Source organism: Cannabis sativa, chromosome 1 (genome assembly GCF_029168945.1).
Source record: "Cannabis sativa cultivar Pink pepper isolate KNU-18-1 chromosome 1, ASM2916894v1, whole genome shotgun sequence".
Lineage (NCBI taxonomy): Eukaryota > Viridiplantae > Streptophyta > Magnoliopsida > Rosales > Cannabaceae > Cannabis > Cannabis sativa.
In genome coordinates, this window is record NC_083601.1 from 44,077,824 (window position 1) to 44,100,804 (window position 22,981).

At 28.4% G+C, this 22,981-nt stretch overlaps 2 protein-coding genes across 2 annotated transcripts; one reads left to right on the forward strand and one right to left on the reverse strand.

The window, feature by feature from the left end:
• Positions 1–638: 638 nt before the first annotated feature.
• LOC115707329 (U-box domain-containing protein 4) lies at positions 639–2,958 on the reverse strand. Its single transcript, XM_030635259.2, has 2 exons — positions 1,423–2,958; positions 639–1,189 (listed from the first exon to the last, which is right to left on the reverse strand). The coding sequence occupies exons 1-2, from the start codon at positions 2,716–2,718 to the stop codon at positions 1,121–1,123; spliced, it is 1,365 nt and encodes a 454-aa protein (XP_030491119.1). The 5' UTR covers positions 2,719–2,958; the 3' UTR covers positions 639–1,120.
• A 17,379-nt stretch (positions 2,959–20,337) lies between these two features.
• On the forward strand, positions 20,338–22,897 carry LOC115707332 (cytochrome b561 and DOMON domain-containing protein At5g47530). Its single transcript, XM_030635260.2, has 3 exons — positions 20,338–21,499; positions 21,866–22,120; positions 22,215–22,897. Exons 1-3 carry the CDS (start codon positions 20,876–20,878, stop codon positions 22,521–22,523), a joined length of 1,188 nt encoding a protein of 395 aa, XP_030491120.2. The 5' UTR covers positions 20,338–20,875; the 3' UTR covers positions 22,524–22,897.
• The last annotated feature ends 84 nt before the right edge of the window (positions 22,898–22,981 follow it).

Here is a 22,981-nt window from a genome sequence, read left to right on the forward strand (position 1 = left end):
TAATTTAGAGGAGGGTCTACTACCATACCAGTATTTGGATCCTCCTTATATTAACATTACTACTCCTTTCGTTTTAGACTATCTCAATTAATTATATTTGGATTTTTATATATGTACCTGTGCCTTCCTATCCAATCCAACTATTATTATGTCATGCCATATTTAACTATCTTATATTATTATTATTTTTGGGTCAGAACTGAACTGAACACAAAATAAATGACAGTGAAAAATAGTCAAAGTAACACTACTCAGTTAGGTTCAATTCCTATACTTTCTATCTATCCCTGCTTCATTAAGCAAAGTATAAAGTTCATTTTCTTTCACGTTGTTAAGAGAAGCGTAAAGATGGCATGGGAATCAGTTGGAGGACAGACCACGAGTCTGTATCACCACCCACCTTATTACAACTACAAGTTGTCTAAACAAAGACACTTTTAGTACCACCAGGACCAACTAGGAAGGAACCTTGGGAAAAAACACTAATAATTAAAGAAATTGGAAAAGAATGGTCTAATGGAATATAAAGTTCGAGTATTTTCTTTCCCTTTTTTTGTAAGATTGTGTAGTATACCATATCAATATGACAGAACACAAACCCTCAAAAGCTGCAAAGGCTGCAAAGTTAAAGCACGGGATGAAAGAAAGAACAAGCTCCAAGACCAAGCATTTCATAATATTTTCTATCTTTAATTTCACTAAGTAAAACAAAATGATTAGTGAACTTTTTTTACTTTTTTTAACAACATTGGGTTTTGCCCAAACAAAACACAAGGACAATAACCCAAATATCATCAACCCAGAACCCACAAGCCAAACATGTATTCCACCTCTAGAAAAAAAAAAATTAAAAAAGTTGGGGAAAGGAACCAAAACTTAGTTAATCATACATCTAAAATGTCATTTTACTTCCCCTATATTCTTCTCCCCCCCTACAATCCTTCTCCCTAGTTTCTCAAACACACTGTACATGCAATTAATTATGGAAATCAATACCCAAGAAAGAAAAAAGAAAAAAAAAAGGGAGAACAAGCCAACTTCCCTATATACATGAACAACCAACCACACTGTATATAATCTCCTCTCTAAATTATGAAGTTTAATTCTCCTTCGTCCTCTTTCAAGGACTTGAAGAAGAGGCAGCTTCTTGTTGCCTTGGTTCTCTCAAATACCCAAGTAGAGTTTCAGCCTACAATAAGTTATAAACACCATTAAAATTGAAACTAAAAATCAAAACCCAAATCACATTAAATGACATCATGTAATATATAAATGGCAATGTTCAAATATTTGACAACATTAACAAATTTAACTCCAAGTCTCAAATGTATCATAACAATTACAATGCCTATAAAACGGCACACTAATAGAATAATATTATAGAATTTAAAAGCTGGGAAAAATTGAGTATAGCTAACTGACCTTATGCTTAGCTCGAACACTACCGGACTGAGAAAGAGCCACCAGTGGAGGAATCCCACATTCCCTGACAAGAAGCCCTCTATTTCTAACACTGTCAACGCAAAGTTGAAGCAAAGTCAACACCGCAAATTCCTTCCCTTTAACAGAACCATCCTCGATCGCTTCAACCAGAGCCGCAATCCCACCCTCTTCCACAATAGCCTCCTTTCCCTCTTCCACCGCCGCCAAACTACTCAAAACTACCATCGCTTTCTCAGCTAACCCCGTTCCCTGCTCCGCTACCAGCTCAACTAACGGCTTCACCACTCCGGCGCTTACGGCTCTCTCCTTGTTCTGTTTCACTGAGCAGAGCTTGTATAGTGTTGTTAGTGCATCCTTCTTCCCTCTCGTGGAACCGTTAAGCAAGAGCGAAACCAGAGGAGGAATCGCGCCACAAGCTCCGATTGAAGTCTTGTTCTCCTCTACCAGGGCAAGACTGAGCAGAGCACACGCCGCGTTCTGTTTCGAGGTCTCTGTACCTGTCTTGAGAACGTAGACTAAAGATTTTATCGCTCCGGCATTGGTGATTAGGGCTTTGTTTTCTTCGTGGAGAGAGAGGTTCAGCAAGGCCGTCACAGCATGTTCTTGAGTCCACGGGTCGCTGCACCGGAGGAGAGGAATCAGAGCAGGGACCGCACCGGACTCACCAATTAAGGCTCTGTTGTCGGAGCGATTCTTCGCTAATAGACGGAGCTTTGCGGCAGCTGAGCGTTTCACGGCGATCGAAGTTGATTGGAGACCGTCGACGCAGATCTTGACTGTCGGTTGTAGATCTTCAGGAGATATGCTCTCAATTATCTCGGTTGAGAAAGTATCTCTCTGTAGAAACCCTTGGCATGGTTCAGGCTCGGCTCGGGAATCCTCAGTTTCACTCTTTGGCACGTTTTCCGGTGACGGCAAGCACGCGAGTCTCTGCAACTCGCCCGATATATCACTGCTACAGGCAGAAAAATCACTGAAAGCCTGAGAAAGCTCGAGAAATTCCTCCTCAGTCGATGTAGACTTGGCCGGTTTGTTAGTCCGGGAAGCGAGTTCGCCGAGCCTCATGTCGATAACGGATTCAGTTAAATTCTCGGAAACACAGCGAGAGACTTCGGAGCAGCTATGGTCTTCTTGGAAGATGGTGGAGCGTATGGTTCGCATCGAACGGCCAGTATTTCTGTTAATTCTGGTAGACGAGCTTGGCGACGCCATGTAATAGTTTCGGGTCAGGTGGAACCGGGTCGACCCGGAATGCGAATCTTGAAGAGACACCATTGGGGTTAACTAGCCAAGTTTCAGAGCTTCGAGAGTTTAAGGTTTCAGATATTTACCAGTTTATTTTGGATATGAGATTTTTTGTTATTTAAACATTAAAATTTTCTCAAATGAAATCTCAGGTTTGAGAGTAAAGCGAAGCTAGAGGTTGAAGAAGATGATGAGGCAGTGGATTTAAAGTTGCAGTTTATTATTATTTTTTAAGTGTTAATGCGGCTCTTGGGTTCGTGATAAAATAACGAGGCGGTTTTGATTCTTGTCCATCACAGACCACATAAATAATACACATGGTCTGCTTAGGTCTTGTCAGGTGGGGGCTACTCGAGTTAGATCAAAGATCTGATGCTCAGAAGACACGATGATTATTCAGATATCGACGGTCAGAAACGTCGACTGATTTGACTGTGATCACAGTCCTGTTTCATTTTCTAGTGGCTATTCGGTGGGACCGTCGGCCGAAAACCCATACGACGTCGTTTATTTATGTCTTTAGATCAAATTACAGTTAAGTCCTTAGCGAAAGACCCCTTTTATTTTTTTTTTCTAAGTGAAAATGAGTGGGAGAATGAGGTGGTAAGATTCTGCGTTGGGGGTTACGACAAGAGTCAGTTACAACTGTTAATTTCTGTATCTTTGCCACGTGGTATTTAACTCCCGTAGTTTTTATTTTACCGCCGTGATGGTTTTCTGATCGTCGATTATCCACATCCTACGGTGATTAAGGTGTTTGAGAAGTGAGCCCGAGTCAAACCTTTTACTTTTAATAATTCTTAAATTTTATCCGTGTGTGGTTTGCGTCTAGAATCATTTGTACTCACACGTCAACCACACGTGGCTTCACGAGAAAATCTACCGCACGTGCTTGGATAGCCCAAAGGCAAAGCCACCTATATGGTTGTACTAGTTACACTAGTACGAGTACTGAGTACATAAAGAACGCGTTACTGATTTTATCGAGGAATTAATGCATTAACAATAAAACCAAAAGAAATAATAAAAAAGTTGTACCAACCAAATGACCAATCTAACCATATACGACATCATTTCAATAAATATATATGAAAAAAAAAAGCATATACGACATATACAAATAGGAGTGGATTTTCCAAGTACAATAACAGAACCGTATATATACCAAAATTAACCTACACATAATAAAAGCTCACCTAATTAATACCTAAATAATATGCTTAATATTTTATTTAAATTGTAATTATGTCCGCCTTTGGTTTGCTCTTATAATATTTTTCTTTCTAATCAATAGTCTAATTTAATTTTTGGGTGAAGTAGCCACTTACTTGTTCAACTTGTCTATATAACAAACAACTCATTATAATTTATTTGCCATAATGTCATCTATAAATTAATATTTTGGGTTGGCAAATGAGATATATAAAAATTAATTATTCCGAAAATAATATCTACTTAAATGCATACGCCTTTAATTATCTAAAGATTCACGTACAAACAATGTACATGGCCATATATGATATATTAGATCCAAAAATTGTATATTAAATACTATCTCAATATGACAATATATATTAAGGATATGATCAATCATATATAGTGTATGTTCATACATATTAATTAAACGAACCTTTTGTGGACATGCATTTTTAAACAAATATATATTTCATATCATTTTTTAAATTGCTTTTTTTTTTTTCATTATCCAACACTCTTAGCTGTTTAGCACCTTAGCTTCGATTTTTATAATAGGAATTATATATATAATCAAGAAAAGATTGAGTTTGTCTTTGTCGAATAGTTCTGTGTAAGATTATTAGCAACACAAATACATATCAAAAAAGTCATATATAATAAATATAGATGATTGATATCTTGGCGCAGTACGAAATTTATATTTATATGTTTTATTTTAAGTGACGAGATTATAATATTTAATAGTTAGGCTAGCAATAGAAGCCAATTAATAATATTGATTATTATTGATAGTTACCTCTGCAATAAAACAAATAAATATTTATTTATTTATAAATTAAATGTTCAACTTCGGATGATGTAAGATCTTTGAATTTTCATACAGTGGGGAAAAAAAACTAAAAAGGTTTAAGAATATATTTATTTAATTTTTAATTTTTGTTTCCTTGCTTTGTCTATAGCCTTTAATTTCTTCAACATTTGATTAGGAACAGTAACCAATGTAATTTGTAAGCAGTTCTAATGATTGTTTGGTTGAAGTTTTAAGTAGTGTTGATCATGATTCAACGCGTAAGACTATAGAATGTTTAATTAGCACACTAATAATAATAATATAAACCCACTTCACTTAAAAAAAAAAAGAGTTACACAATTTTCATTATTAGCTCTTTTCAGTTTTCACACACGCATGCAAAGAATCATGTGGCTTTTGTGTTCGTCTTATGATCTTTTATATAAATAACTCACTTTATAATTTCATTTTTAAGAAAAAGATTATTAATTTGGTAATAAGAGTGGGGTTAGGCTTCATCCAACTTAGGACTTGTAATACTCAAACTAAGATTATTTGTATTGAATATCTCTGTTAAGAGCCTCATCAATCATCACGATGGCCTACAATAATTAATGATTATTTGTGAATTGTGGATCACATTACCCAGTTAGGCTCATCAAAGTTCAAAGTTCAAACTGTTTATTATGTGGACTCCGCCACGATATGAGCCACACATGAGGTCAGTTCATTTTTTCACTCTCTTGTTTTTTGAATTTTATATATATAAGAAAAAAAAAAAGTGACAGTGATAATTGAATGCCTTTTTTTAATGCTACATATAATTAATCAATTGTTTCCAGAAGAGTATTGATTGAATGTTACAGATAGCGAATTTACATTGACTCAATTTGGATAAAGTAAGTAATATATGTTTAGGAAATTGGGTTATTTAACAAAAAAAAAAAAAGAGTAGAAATCGATCGGAAAACCCTTTTTCATTAATATAGATAAATTAAATAGTCGGCGCATCAACTTGGCACGCCAAATTTGAAACTTAAGAAGAAAAAGTTAAGACTTTAAAGATAAAAGTTCGTCATATAAAAGAAAAAATCAATTGAAGGACAACGACGCCGTATTAATATATGATTGGACAAATTACCGTAGATGAGAATTAATTTCACAAGTAAACAATCTTAGTTATATTATAAGTTTGGACACATGAGAGAGAGTGCTTGGAAAAAATCTTTTATTTTTTTTGTTTAAAAAAAAAAGAACTTTATGTTATTTTATTGATACTTTAGGTTACTAAAAGAGCTTCCAAAGTTTAAGAAAACTTTAAATTAATGAAGTAGATTGGATGTAGCTACTATTTGGTGGTTATTTAATGAGAAATTAATAGTCCATGGTTGACCTTCAATATCACAAAAATGTGTGGCAGTTAAAATAGGATGGAAAATATATATTTAACAGAATACCTCCGAAGAGTACTTACGCAGCTACGCTGACAATTAAATTCTTAATTGATATTTTTGGCATTTAGTTAGGATCTTGCTGCTCTTTCCTCATCTCTTTTCTCACTACAATTCTTTTATTTTATCTTATTATTTTTTTACTAAAAATAAAATTTGTAGCTAAAAATAAAAAAATTATAATTAATTATAAATTATTATTGCTATATTGTGACTAAAAAATTTATAGCTAAAAGTATTAGTTAAAAAAAATTATAATTTGTTGTGTCTAATTTATTTTAAAATTAATTTAATGACAACTTGTATCTAGCTAAATAATATATTTTAAGTAACTTTTTGTTATAATTAAAAATCACATCTAATCACAAAAACTTTATATTATGACTAAAAAATTATCATTAATGATAACTTTTATTTTTGTAATGTTTATACTTACAACCTTACTAAAAAAAATAATAAATTATACTTACAAAATTATATATACCATTATCCACAATCTAAAGTTACTCTTTTTTAAGAAAAAAAAAAGTTAATCTCTATACAACTTTATTAAAATGAAAAGGCCACTGTAATATATAATATAATATTTTATTATTAGAATTAATGTGTATTTGGTGAAAATAATATTTTGTAGATAATTATTATTAAGCACATACAAATATAATATAACTTAAAATTGTATAATGTTTTTTTAATTTAAATGAATTATTTTACATAAGGGCACCCCTATCAGTTTGTTGAAAATAAAGAATTTTTAAAGAAATATAGCTAAATGTTGGTTTACATCAGTGCTTTATATTGCATATCTTTATTTTCTTTGTATTTCTTTATATATTAGGTTGATGTTACGTGCAATACATATATAATTAATTTTTTTTAACTAGGTTCAATTAAGTGATGTTAAGTGTAATAGTAATTTTTTTTAACTAGGTAATGTATTTTTTTCTTAATTTTTGAAATAGAGTTTGAGATTTTAATTCTTAAGAATTTTTTTTTAACTATTGCTATATTAGTGTGTCATTTGAATGTAATTACATACATGCTCAATTATATGGTGTAAGGCACGTTTTAACAATGTCAACCTAGGTAGGGCATAAAAAAAGTTTGTCATATGGTGACCACAAGACAAATATCCTATTGTATAGAAGATAGAAAATTACATTTTCTAGCAGGTACTTTTATTGTATAGAAGATAATTTTTTTTTATTTTAATTTTAAATTAAATCAATAAATTTAAAAATATAATTAAAAATATTAATAATATTTTAAATATTTTATATATAAGTTTTTATTTTTGAATATATATAATAATATTATAAAATTGATAAAAAATATTCTGTTAAAGTTAACACGATAGAAACACAAAAATTATGTTAAAGCTATAGAATAGATATTTTATTATTATTTGTTTGTGTACTTTCATTTTAGTGGTTTTTTATCTTTCTCTCTTATATTATGTCATTTAATAAAATAAATAATATTTAAAATATAATTAACATTTAAATGATATAAAGATTTTGTTTCAAAAAAAATGATATAAAGATAAAATATAAAAAATTTATATATGGTGTAATATAAAAATTTGAGATAAAATAAATTAAATTTTTAATGAGCTATTTTGAAGACAAAATAATACAAGTAAGTAAATCTGAAACTAATTTAAATTATTTTTTTTAAAAAAAAATACATATTAAATTCAAATTTACAATAACTAGAGATGTAGCTTCAAATTTTTAATTGAATAATGGCAAAAAAACAAGGTACGATGCACACACTTTATTTATTATTAGTAGTAATAATTAGAAGTAGAGTGAATATTGAGTCAAAAAAATTCAGTTTATATATAGATAGAACATATACAAACTTTATTAATTAGAATATGGAGTTACATGAGTGAGTTACCGACAACTTTTCAGAAAAGTTTAAATTTTTTGAATGAAAGAAATGAGTGAGTTTATATATAAATAAATATATAGGAAGAGAAGGGCCACAAAAGAAGAGGGGATCAGATGAAGAAGTGACTAGTGAGTGGGGGCATGCGGTGTGACTCTGTGTAATACCTTCAAATTTTGGTGGTGTTGAACCTCAACAACGCATTTCAAATTTTATTTTATTTGATTTGATTTGATTTTCTTTCTTTTCATTCCCTATTCATATCATAACCCTCAACCCTCATTGGGATCAAACATTTTAGCTCTCCATATCAATAATAATGTCTTTTAGTAATTTTCTATCAGTACTATTTTCTTTTTATTTTCCTGATATGATAATTTTTGAATGGAAACAAGTGTAAAGAATAATAGTGTTCTGTGTATCCAAACACAATTAGTCATTCAGATACATCCACACATACCATATTGAAAGGAAATTAATTTATAATTGTTGATGTGATATTATATGTTTTACTCCTGTCCTAATTAGTATCACTCAAATATAAAAGAAATGATTAATGGAAGGACAGTTGGCTTTGAAAGCTAATTTTGATTTGTGATTCTAAATTTTTAGGATGCGTAAACACCTGGACATACCACACTGACTCAAGGGTGTCTACACTCTACAATCTACACGACCTCTCTGGCTCTCTCCTCTCCTAACTTTATCAAGATAAGATTGTTCTTATTTTCTAATTCACATTTTAAGAATACATACAATTCAAAATAGACTAATTTTACCATCATTTTTGCTATTTGTAAATTTATTAGTGCCATATGAGAAAATATCAAGTTTTCGATTTTAGGAAAGGAAAAAGTAGCAATTAATTAAAATCTATAGAAAATTAACAAAAAATAAACAGTCAAAACTAATCTGCACTCTCTAGAAATTGTCAAAAAATTGCTGAACAACACATGTACACACAACAACAGCTACTATAATTAGTTTATATGTACACACAACAACAATCACATAAATTAATAGAATTAAGGCAAGATTATATACAATTTTTTTTTTTTTAATTTCTCCAAATTTATATGTCATAGTTTAATCTATTTAATATTTTGTTTTACTATCAAAAAATTGAGGACAATAAATATTAGCGAGGGTGGCCTTCTAGTTATGATAACAATTACAATAATACACTCTAATTAACGAACTGGAGTATTAATTGCTCATTAATTTACATTATCACTATTAGTTTACATTTGTTTCATTATTTAGGTAGAGTATTTACTTACAAGTTAAAGTAACTTTAAGTTTTCATTAAGGTATAAATGTGAATGGTACTGCGCATCAATTTCAAATATATATATATATATATCAAAAATAAAGAATTGTTAACATATATTATTGTTGTCTTATTTTTTTCTTAATTATCATATGTAATTAAGAATCGATTATTATATAACTTAAAAAAATAATTTTTTAAAAAAATTACTAACTAATCGTAAAGCCTCATTTGTAAAAAATATTGAACACAAATTGAAAATCCTCTTAAAAATTTATATATCGAAACAAACAATCATATGTATCATACAATATCCTGATTTTTGTTTTTTTTAAAGAAATCCTGAATTTAGTTACTCAAAAACACATCCTATAACTACAGCCATCAGCCATATGTATCAATTTATACTCACAAAAATATATTATTTCTACTAAAAGATAAATGTTATCTAAATAGATTAATTTATCTTATATTAACAACTTATAATTAAAGACCAAAATTATTCTGAACTAAACAATTAAATAACTATTAATAACACTTCTTTTTGATCAATAACACTTGTTTGGAAGATATTAATATAATAAAAACAATAATATCCACACAATTCTCAAAATAATAATAGTTATTAATGTTTTCGCAAAATAAAATTAAAAAAAAATAGTTATTAATGTCCACACACATACCATAAAACACAAAAACATGAAATTTTAATAATTTGATTTACTTTAAAATATATATATATAATAATGTGCTTAATTTACAAAGTACAATAATTTAACCACCTTTTTAAAAATATAAAATTAGTTCTTTGAACTTCAAAGGAAAAGAAGAAGAAGATTTTTCTCTCCCTATTGTTTTTGAGAAATTATTGGATTGCATATGCGTATTCTTTTAAACATGAAATCCCGAAAGTCGTATTTTTGTAAATGTTGCTGTGGCTTTGGTCCAGACTTACTTATTGGGCTTTTGAGTCTAAATTGCTTTCATCTACCACCTCTTCGATACCGTTTATTACTTCCCTACCAGTTATTATGTTTTTATTTGATTTATACTATTTGTTCAGTAAACCATATAAAAAAGTCATAAAATCTTTAAATGCTTTTTTTTTTTTTTTTTTTGAAACTGATTTCAATGCTATTTGAATGGTGAGATTCACCACTTAGTAATAATAATAATAATAATAATAATAATAATAATAATAATAATAATAATAATAAAATAGTGGTAGTTGGTCTTGTGGCCCTTCGCCAGAGATTTAAATTTGTGTGGGCGGGTGTTGCAAAGTGATAGTTATAGTTTAATTGTTCCCATGTATGAAACAATATCTTTTACTGGGGTAAAATTAAAAAACAACATTTTTTTTCTGTATGGAAATAACAACATTGCTCGGTATATTCTTTTAAAGTTATTTTGTATCCACCAATTAAAAATGCTTTTTTTTTATTATATTTCATTTAAATGTATCCACTTTGAGTAGGTTGCCCAATATCATCACTATCTACTTAAGTCTAACACATAATTTTTATTAATTTAAAGGATATAATAGGAATATCATCTATAAAGTGGGTATATCTTAAAAAATATGAAATTAAAAGTAAAAATTAAAACATATAAAATAAAGTGGGTATACAATATAATTTTCTCAAAAAATAATTACATAAAATATTATTTTTGTAAAATAAATTATATTTTTACGTTTAATTTTTTTTTTTTTTTTACATTTGTACGGTTTTATAAAAACAACAAAAAAACTACATAAAGGTAACAAGAAAAAGAAAATAATATCCAAACACAAACAAAATATAATACACAGATAACAAAAAATTAATAAGAGTACAACATAAAAAGACCGAATTTTCTGTAAATAAAATCATACAAATCGTAAAAATATTTAAAATTTTATACAATCGTATTTTTATAATTTTTTTTTTGTTGTTTTTGTATATTTGTGAAATAATCCCATAGAAAAAATTAATCTTTTTAATTAATATTTCAAAAATATTTTATAATAATTCTTTTCTGATTCGCAATTTTATGTTTATTTGAAAAACTTATAGTTGAAATAATTATAGTAAACATATAAGAACTTTCAAAATAATATGAATATTATAATAAAAAAAGTAAACATATAAGATACTACATTATAAAAATTAGTTCTTTATGCAAATTATTTAAACAAATCTATAATTTTTAATTACTATAATTATATCTTTTATTTTCTACCTTAATTTGATTGTAGACTATATATAAATATATATTATTGATTGTTATTATTTAAATATATATTAGATCTTAACATTTTTACAATTTTGCGGCATAAATATTTTATATTTTTTATTTGATATACTTATATGCTACATGTTTTTTTTCAACAAATTAAAGTGAGTTACATTTTAATTATTTCTGTCACTATTAATTTGTTAGATTTTATTAAAAAAAAAAGGTATTTTCAACATAATTACTTAAAATTTTCGATTTAATGCATGCTATTTGTTTTTTTTTTTTTTTTAAGATTTAAGTACCTAAATTTACACTAATATACTATATACTATTTTGAGACAAACAGTATATGCTATTTTGAAATAAATTACACTTATATACTATTTTTTTTATGATATTTAGATATTTAATTTGCTAATTGCTAAAAAAAAGACAAGTGTATAAAATTAAATATATTAAATATAATTTATGCTGCAAATACTTCTTTGTTTGAATAGGAATAGACTCGTAATAACAAAAATTAAGGGTAAATACCATTTTAGACTTTATGTTTCGTAAGAGTTACTAATTGGACCCTCTATTTGTTAAATGATAATATAAATTATATTTTCTAAAATTGTACAAATAAGACCTGATTTTTTGTCAAAATAAAACTTAATAGTATAATCTGCTCTAGAGATGTTGTGACAAAACTGGTTACATTTTCTGTATCTATTAGTGTTAGAAACTATCTTAATTAAGTTATATTAGAAAATAAAATTGTTAAAATTTAAGCTCATGGTCCTATTTTTACTGTTTTGGAAAATATAGGGTCTGTTTTGTTATTTTACAAAACAAATGGTCTAATTAATAATTTTTGCAAAATACAAGATCCAAAATAGTATTTATCTCAAAATTAATAAAAATATAACATAAAATATTAAAATAATATGCGATATATAAAATATATAAGTGTATGAAATTGAAAATATAAAATATTTAGACCCAAATATTTATGTGGTAAACATACTAAACTTTGATATAGTGAGGAAATATCGGTTTGTTGCAATTATTATTTATTATTATTTTTATATGGTGGTGATAATCTCCTAGTTATTATGTCACCTTTTGCTTTTGCTCCTTTTTGGTATGTATGAAAGTGTACATTGGAATCTAAGCATATTGAACATTGAAAATGTTGGTGATGATGATCAATTTGAAATTAAGGGTATTGATGCTTCCAATATTCTGTCATTATGAAAAAAGTATTACAAGGCGTTTGTAATTAATAGTATCACGGACTTTAATTTATAAAACTAAACGTAATAATGATAAGGGGGAATTATTTCATATATTATTTTTTTAAACTTTTTTTTTTTTTTAAATTTACGGTTTGAGTTTGTAAAGTGATTGCAGCGCTAGTTGCAATAGGATTTTCTGTACGATTTTTTGTTGCAATAGAAGTAATAATTATTTTGAAGTGTAAAAATAAAAAAATCCCTAATAATTAGTAGTAATAATTTTATGCCATATATAATATTGGCATACCCATGACAAAATCGTGTCCACATGCATGCATAGTTATTCCTAAGGAAAAGTTGGACACAAACAATTACAAAGCTAATAAAAAAAGTTAAATAAATAAATAATAATAAAATAAAATAAGAAACAAATTATCATTCAGGGATTAGAGCAGAAATATATGGTCATTTATATTGTGGGTTGAAGTCTTCGTTTGGATTAAGTATAGTAAAATGCCTTGTTAAGTACGTTTGTGCAAGTATTATATATTCTTCCTTTCCTACCAAAATTAACCTATCAAATTAATTATAGGCAAATCACAATTTCGTTTGGTCAATTGAAGACCGCCCTCCACATTCAACCTAGTCACACACTCTTAAACAATCTTCCTAAGAATTTTATAAGAAGAATTAGAAAAACAATCCCTTGATTTTTAGAACAATTTATTTTTTTCCCTTCATATTTATATTATAGAAATTATATAATTATTAAGAATCGCCTTAAATTGAACATGGTTATAATTGGTCCTAACCAAACTCCATGAAAGATATCGAAATCGTTACTAATTTGTAGTCAAATAAAGTCAACATCATATTTTTTCTTCTATAATTTTCTGATTAGCATTCTATAAATATATATAAAAAAAAAAAGTATATACATGCATGGTCATGGAGATCGAGTATATAATAATATAGCTAGCCATGGAAAGTACCTAAGAAAAGGAGAGATAATTATAATGACTATAAATGTGTGGACTCGATCAGGGACCAAGTCAGAGTTTGAAACGAGAAGAAAATGTTGGCCTGTCCACCATATCTTTTTTCCTTTTTTTTTTTTTTTATAAGAAAATGATAAAAAAATTCCCGTACAAATATATGTAGTTTTTAGTACTATTTTCATGAAAGAGAAGAAATACACAAATAATTGGGACGAGAAATCAATTTTAAATATTGGATTGGATGATCAGTAATTAATATTATATTACAATTGGATTGGATATAATTAAAAAAAAAAATAAGCGTCTAGATTAATTATTTAGTTTTATTTTTATTTTTTTTTTAAGAAAAAAATGTAATTGTTTAAATAGTCTCCAAGTTAAGAGGATTAAATAAGTATAGGAAAATAAATTAACAGAGTGTGTTGAGTAATTTCTATGCCATATCCAATCCAACAAACACGCATGCATATTTTTTATTTTCTACTATAAAAGTAATAAAAGATGCACATTTCCACATGCTAAACTTTTTAATTACCTAATCATGGTGGTTATTGGTGATAGATCAAAATGGATTAGGAATTGGAAATAATTTAGCTGAGAGAGAACACCAAAAAAAAAGTGGGGAGCCACTAATAAAATTTAGTCCTCTTAATAAGTTAGAGGAAAAGCAAAGTGAAAGAGACGATAAGATATGTAATAGAAATTATTAAACTACCATTGCACATGGCTATATACATACACCACACCAACACTTCATCACAAATAATAATATTAATTTTTATGTATAAAAACTATAATAATAATAATTTTGGGAAGAACATATTTTGTTTACCAAAAAAATCTAGAAAATTAGATCTATCTGTTTTGTCCTTTTTTTTTTTACTGCTTATTTTATTTAATTTAACCTCTGTAATACGACTATGAATGAGTTAAGGATTGCGCGTGTTTTGATTAATGTGGTCCATGCATGTCTCCATTTGTTAGAACGCAAAATTTGAAAGTTTAACTATTAGAATTGTTCGTACGTGGCCATTTATATATTTTTATTTTTTTTTAGAATTATTATTCGTTTTTGGAGTTTATAATTAAGTCCTAGTTGATTTTCCCTTTGAATAGTTCCTATTGCAATTACGTCTCTATTAACAGTCAATGCAAAATACAAAAAGAACTGAATCACAATTAATAAAAGAAAAAAGGACTAATATTTTATTAAGATCATAATAAGCCAAGTGGGGACATTATTAATCATGTGTTAATGTATTAATAATAAGCTAATATAGTTGTGTTAATATTAGTCTTAATCCAGTTCTTATTATTACACGACTGCTTCATATATATACAAATATATAATAAATAATATAAAGAAGAGTGCCGAATTATATAAAGAGATCATTAGAGAAATGATGGTTAAAGATATTTATATATATATATATAAATATATAAATACATTTGTATGAGTGTGATCATAAAGGCTGATAGTGACTTGGATAGTTATGTTTTGACACGTTAAGCGGATGGTTAAACAAACTCATTCTAACTTCCAAGTTTTGAGAGACAATAAAGTCAATATATTTTAACCTATAATATATATACATACAAAAATATATATATATATATATATATATATATATAAATATGGAGTGGTTAGATATGAAAAATGAGACGGTGGTGGGACTAAATAAATTACTCTTCCCTTAGAAGCAGGGTTTTTCTTCCCCTCTCCTAATTTATATCTTATAATTCGTAGATTTGATTAATTAAACACGTATCATATCTTTAATTAACTTGAGTTAAGCACCTCAAAATAAAAGTAGGTCTATAATTACGAAGTCACTTTCAAATTAATCGTAGTGACTTTCTTTTGATTTATTTATTTATTTATTTTTTATTTTGCAAGGGATTAATCTATTTATTTTCTTGCAATAATAAGAAAATTAATGATGCAAATTTAACATCATCGCTACGTGTCTTGATACGTGACACGTCGACTATAAGTGCTTGCGATTAATGTGAATATTTTTAACTAATTACAGTATCTATTTACAGAAAAATATATAGCATTTTGCTCAAAGAGAGTAAATAATGTGTTATATCTAATCAAGAAAAAAAAAATGCCCCAAAAATTGACTGTTTCAGATTATTTTCACTCAAAATAACTATATTTAAAACTTGCACGTATTTAACGTGAAATTAATTTAATTAATTTTCATCTTTATAAAACGTTAACCATCAATTAATTTATAATTTCAAATTAATTATATCAAAATAATATTTTTTTTTGCCAATACTCTCTTTCAAGATTGTCCAAAAAAAAAAAGTTTTATTACATATTTATTTTTTAAGTTTTAGTTTTTGTAACTCTGGAAAAAAAAATTATCAATTAATAATTTAATAATTCAGTATATATATAGTCACCAAAATTGATGGCTTTATAGTGTTTTATTTTCAGCGTGCATAATATATATCCAGCATCAGTGTGTAAAAACAGTGTTGGTACATAACATATATTTAATATATTTTTTTATATATACAAAATTTATACAGGAACTTTTAATTTTTGATATATATTCCAACTTTTTTTCCCTACCCGTGTATAATTTTTATTAGTTTATTATTTTTAAGAAAAATCCGCTTCTGAACGTTAAAAAAATAGATTCCTTATTGATGAATTTTCTGTTAAAATATTGTGTTTCATAATTCATAGTGTATTAAACTAATCTCATTGTGACACATCAATTAATTTAAGTATTTTAAAGAAAAAAACTGTATAAATAGTTAAATTTTTAATAAATAGAAAATTAATTGACGTGTAAAATTTAAATTAATTTAACACAACATGACATACAATTTTTAAGAGAATATTTTGATTTACGAATAATGCCAACATTTTAAACATAGAGATTAGTGTATGTACACGTAAATTACGATTGAGGCAGGGCATGGCATGTACGTCGACTACATTGAGTAATTTGAATTATTTATTCACCAAAAATATATTTCTTAGTTCGTTTAATTAATTATAGTCATCGAACTCATCGAATCTAATCTATTGCGATGATTGTAGATATGTATGACTTTTTTATTATGTATAAAATATATTTTAATATAATATTACATAATACAATACAGTGTACCAGACGAACCGTATACTTTCAACTAATATGTAATTTATTTTACACACCAATTATAAGAACTAAAATGGTGAAACTAATTTTTGTTGGATTTATAAGTACGAACATAGTATATTTGAGTTATACAATATAGTGTAAAACGGCATACCAAACGAACCTTATACTTCCAACTTATATATAATTTATTTTACACTACACCAATTATAAGAACTAAAATGGTGGAACTAATCTTTTGTTGGATTTATAAGTACGTACGTAGTATATTTGAGTTTTACTTTTTTGTTTTTTTCTTTCCCAAATTTAGTTTTACTTATTGCCAAACTAATTTAGGGTACGTTTAGAAAGTCAAAATGTAATTGAATTTGTGTGTAATTTGAGATAATTATACAATTTGGCATGTTTGTCTGACGATGTAATTACACTGTAATTGTATAATTGGAAGTAATTAAATGGTTCCAATTACACTTTTCAATTCTCATGACCTCCCATGAGAATTGAATATAATTGCACTGTGTAATTACTAAAAAAATTTCATATTAAACATTAACTATTAAAAAATATAATTACTAATTATTTTGCCAAATAAGATATTAGGAATTAGTGAATTTTTTTTTTAATTATATAATATATATTTTACACGTGGAGTTATTACTAGTATTTTTTATATATAATAATAAATAATTAATTTTAACTATGTAATTAAAAATAATATAATCTCCTTTAAAAAATATAAATAACTAATATTTATTAAATATCTTTGTATAATAAATGTATAATATTTAGATGTATATAACTACTTTTAATGAAAATTATCCGTACGTCAAATGTTACCAAAATGTATGTAAAAATTGAAAGCAGGGTTTTACACATTATTGCTGCCTTACTAATAAACAACTAATATATAGTATTTAAATTCATTACACAAATATTCAATATCGATTTAAATAATATAAATTATTAATTATATATATAGCCTTCATACTATAATAATTACATAAATGGGTGTATCCATATATAATAAATCAATATTTATATAATATAATAATTGGCAATTCATTACAAAAATTAATTAGCTTACCTAAAGATAAAAAATAATAATAAAAATAAATTATAAATCATATTAATAATCCGTTTATTACAAGATTCTTCCACAAACATGAAACAACTCATGCCTACTAATATTCTGAGCTTGTGTATCGTAGGGCCAATTAATGTCGATTATTATGCATAAAGTTTCCAATTAATATAATACGAATAATTAATCATAATTATTATTATTTTTAATTAAAAAAGAAAAACCGAATAGGACAAAGGAGATATTACAAGAAGGTGGGTAGATACTCATACCCGAGAAGATGGAGTTGGTATCTCGGGTCATCAACTTAATGGGCCCCACCCGATTAGGGTCCAATGTTAGTAAACTAAGTAGGTTTGACCTGCTATCGTTTGTACGCGTGGCAGTGGGTCCCACATGTTTGCCTATGACGTGTTCGGTTTGACTGAGGAGGAGAGGTTCATGCAGGTCATGCCCAATCCAACCCAAACCAACCCAACCCAACCCAACCCAACTATCCAAATCTCATCAATTCTTCATATTTGTAAATGATCAAAACGACTCGTTTTGTACGGACAAAGTTCCAAGTCTGAACTAGACCATCTTCCACATATAGTTTTTCGACTTTTTCTACGTAGCCAAAAAGTACGTCGAGCTTGACGCATTTTCATATTCTGATTTTTCTTTTTCTTTAATTATATTTAAATTGTTTTTTTTTTTTGCTGAATTTTCTTTTAATAAAATTAAATTTAATAGCAACAACCAATCTCAATTCACGAATGGCTGCCGCCTACAGCCTGCAATATGGGAACGCTTCTTTGACCGACTTGGTATTTTGACTTTATCATGTTTTTGTCTTTTTCTTAATTTTTTTTCTACCCTTTTCTCTTTTTTTATTTTACCTTCTTTCTTTTCTTTTCTTTTTTTCGAAAAACAGTAATTTTTTCATAGAAGTCACAAGAACTTTTTTACATTTGAGCATGGACGTTACGTATACGTTGACATTGACAATGAGACCATATTAATTAATTATATTATACCTAAAAAAGAACTTATTACCTCAAAATGTTTCAGTCTTTAGAGAAATCTCAATAATATATATATATAGTATTATAGTGGAAAGCTTGAAAGTGGGTCAACTCTATGTATTGGCTAAAATTTATCAAATATCAAAGATTTGATCTTTTCATTTTTTCCATTTTTTTAAGATCAAACTACAAAGACTAACTAACAGTACTATTTTCAGTTGGTAATTGGTAAATACATAATGGCCCATGTGAACACTAAATCAATTTTAAAAAAATAAAAATAAAAGAAACGGCCGCAAAATTGGTATATTAATATTATGCAGGTGTTATATTATTAGAAAACATGTATTAATAATATGCTATTTATCAATAAACACGCTTTTCATTTTCTCTTTGAGCTAGGATTTCGGCTTAATACTTTTCTTGATGCAAGCTGACGAGTCACAAGTGTGCTAAAAAAAAAAGAAAGTTAAATTAATATAATAGTTTTGTTGTGGCTTTTAGTTTTAGAGTATATGATTTTTCTCAATATTAATTATTGCCAAATATTAATAAATTTATGATGAGATTTCCTTTCTTTATCTTTCCTACTTTTCTATCGATCAAAAAAAGAAATAAAAAACGAGAGAGATCCCTACCCGAAAAAAGAGAAAGATAAAGAGAGAAATAAGACTAATTTGCATTAGTATTACTTCTACGTTTGTTATTTTAACCAAAATATGTTCAGTTGAAGACATTTTTTTTATTTAAAATTTGTAGCAATTGAAAATTTTATATTTATCTTTAAAAATAAACACATGAATATTTGAAAAATCATTATGTAATTAAATTCAAAGCTGGGAACATAATAGTTTAAGCTCGACACATAAAACAACCATTTTATAATAACAATATTGGCCACAACTCACCCAATAAAAGAAACAAACAACAATAATCTAATGACAAACACGAGAATAATATTGTTGTATTGTATTGATATACTAATAGTATATCCTCATCCAACCTCAAACTAATTTAGGCACAATAAAATTTGGAGTATTGTTGAAATTTCATGCAATGACATAATTTGGGTCCTCAAAGTCACAGCTAGCGACCTACTTGAATGGGCTATTGTTATTATTATTATTATTGATAATAAAGTAAATGCTAAACACATAAGTAAAACTCACAATAGGCAAATTACATAATTTTCAAATTGTGTAAGGCATAAGATAAGAGATCCTTGAGAAAAAGTAAAGAAGAAAGATGTTAGATGTTTCTTCTAGATTATTTGATATTGATGGATTTCTTCATCACACTATTGATTGAAACCAAAGACAAAATCACACACCAAAATATAAGTAAAATAATAAAAAAATGAGAACAAAATTAAAATACAAATATAAAAGACATGTGTCATGTAAATAGGAGAGACTATGTTCCTGGTTCCTTAATAACACATCAAAGTCACTTACATGCCCTCATATTTCGTACTTTTGTAGTTGAAACGTTGAACAAATGAAGTAGTTCGGTGGTGTTACATATTTTTGCAAAAGCAATGTGTGAAAATCCAAAAGTAGTTCTCCCAACTCCTCCATCACCCATGACTCGTTTTATTTTATTTTATTTTTCAAAAATAAAACAATGAATAATAATTCCCAAATAAAAAAGGAACTACCTTGTAAAATATTGGAACCTTCCCAAACCGGACTTCTCAACAACCCAACCCCACCACCAACTCCTATAATAACCCATCTTCTTCTTCTCCCCCTCATCATCAACCTAGAGTTCATTCTCTCGCAAGGCCTTTGTGGAGATATATTACAACAACAACACAATTCCCTGGCCAGACTTGGATTAAAGGTTTGGTTTTTGATTCATTTTGACACAAACCCATCTCAGATCAACAATTTTTAAGTCCCTAGCCATTTTCTTTAGGGACTAAAACCGACCACCATGGCCGGGAAACTCACAAGTCTAGTAGTTCTTCTCTCTGTTTTTTCGACTCTGTTTTTATCATCCTCTGCTCAAACATGTAAGAGCTACAACTTCGCAAGAAACCAACAGTTCCAGGAGTGCAATGACCTTGCCGTTCTGAACTCGTTCCTCCATTGGACGTTTGACTCAACAACAGGGAAACTCAACATGGCTTACCGTCATACCGGGGTAACAAGTTCCACGTGGGTGGCATGGGCTATCAACCCCAGCAACAACTTGGCATCAGCCATGCCCGGGGCTCAATCTCTTGTGGCTTACCCACGATCGAGTGGTGGCCCGAGAGTGTACACATCTCCAATCGGCCAAACTTATCAGACATCGTTGGCTGAGGGGAATCTCACTTACCCAGTTACGGATTTATCAGCTACTTACCAGAACAACGAAATGATTATCTTTGCAACTTGGACTCTTCCAACAACAACGAGTACCATCACCCAGGTTTGGCAATCGGGTCCTCTTTCAGGTACCACAATTGGACCACATCAAACATCAGGAGATAATACTAGGTCAAAATCCTCTTTGAATCTTCTTTCCGGTCAGTCTCAATCCGGAGGGGGCAGCTCTACACTCAGGAAAAGAAACGTAAGTTAAAAATTACTTCTCTTTTTCTTAGTTTTTGGTTTCTATTCTGAATTTTGTTCTGTTATATGTTGTTTTGCTCTGTTTTTGTTTTTTGGTTCTTTCTTGATCTTTAGATTGATTTCATGATAATAATATTACTAAATTAGTTTTCTGTAAAACAAAATTGTTAGAAATTAATCATTGAGAATCTATTCATAGTTTGATTAGTGTCTCTGTTTTTTTCTTTAAATTGTTCCTGTTTTTATAATTTTTTTATTTATTGAGTCAATATCATTGTCCAAGTCCAAGTAATGAAAACAAATATGTATTTAAATAATGTTGTTGTTGTTAAGTTGTGATATTAATAAAATATTTAATGAATTCCAGACCCACGGAGTACTGAACGCTGTGAGTTGGGGTATATTGATGCCCATGGGAGCTGTAATAGCAAGGTACTTGAAGGTATTCAAATCAGCAGACCCAGCATGGTTTTACCTCCACGTCACTTGCCAAACCTCTGCATACATAGTCGGAGTCGCCGGTTGGGGAACTGGTCTGAAACTCGGAAGTGACTCAGTTGGCATCACACAAAACCCTCACAGGAACATTGGAATCGCCCTTTTCTGCCTGGGAACCCTTCAGGTACTTAAAATTTTTCTTTTAAACATTTCTTCAAACACTTTATGGGCACTTTTGTGTTAACCAAATGATAATGTTAATTGGGTTTCTAATGCAGGTTTTCGCTTTGCTCTTGAGGCCCAAGAAGGACCACAAGTACAGACTCTACTGGAATATCTATCACCACACCATTGGGTACGCAGTCATCATCCTCAGCATCATTAACATTTACGAAGGTTTCGATATCTTGCAGCCTGAAGAAGTGTGGAAGAGAGCTTACACAGGGATTATCATTGGTTTGGGCGCTGTTGCCGTAAGCTTGGAAGCTTATACATGGTTTTACGTACTGAAGAAGAAGAAAACAGAGAACAAGGTCCCTTATGGTGCTAATGGAAATGGGGCTAATGGCTACGGTTCACATGTATAGAGAGTAGTTAGTTGGGTTTAGTTGCCTTAATGGAGGAGGATATGGGTCCTTTGCTGCTTTCTAAATCTTCCTCTCTTCTCTCATCTTTTTCTTATATAAATATATAATATATATATTTTTTAAATTGCAATTTTTATTTTATTTTTTACACCCTTTTGTATATTTAGTGAATGATTTATGTACTTGAGGGAGGTCTGAACTGGGGGTTCAGTTTTGAAGGTTATTGTTTTGGTAGAGTAGTTTTTTAGGACTTTCATTATGTGCTTTTGAGAGAGTATTTTTTATCCACATTTGTCTTGTTATTTCAGAGGGTACATATATGTCACTATATATTTATACTTGCTTTAATATATACTTTTCATCTTTATTGTCTACTCTTTCTTCTATTTAGTGTGTTCTCCACTTATAGATAAAGCTTCCATGGATTCTTTTGTTTAAATTTGTTCAATTTGTTAGAA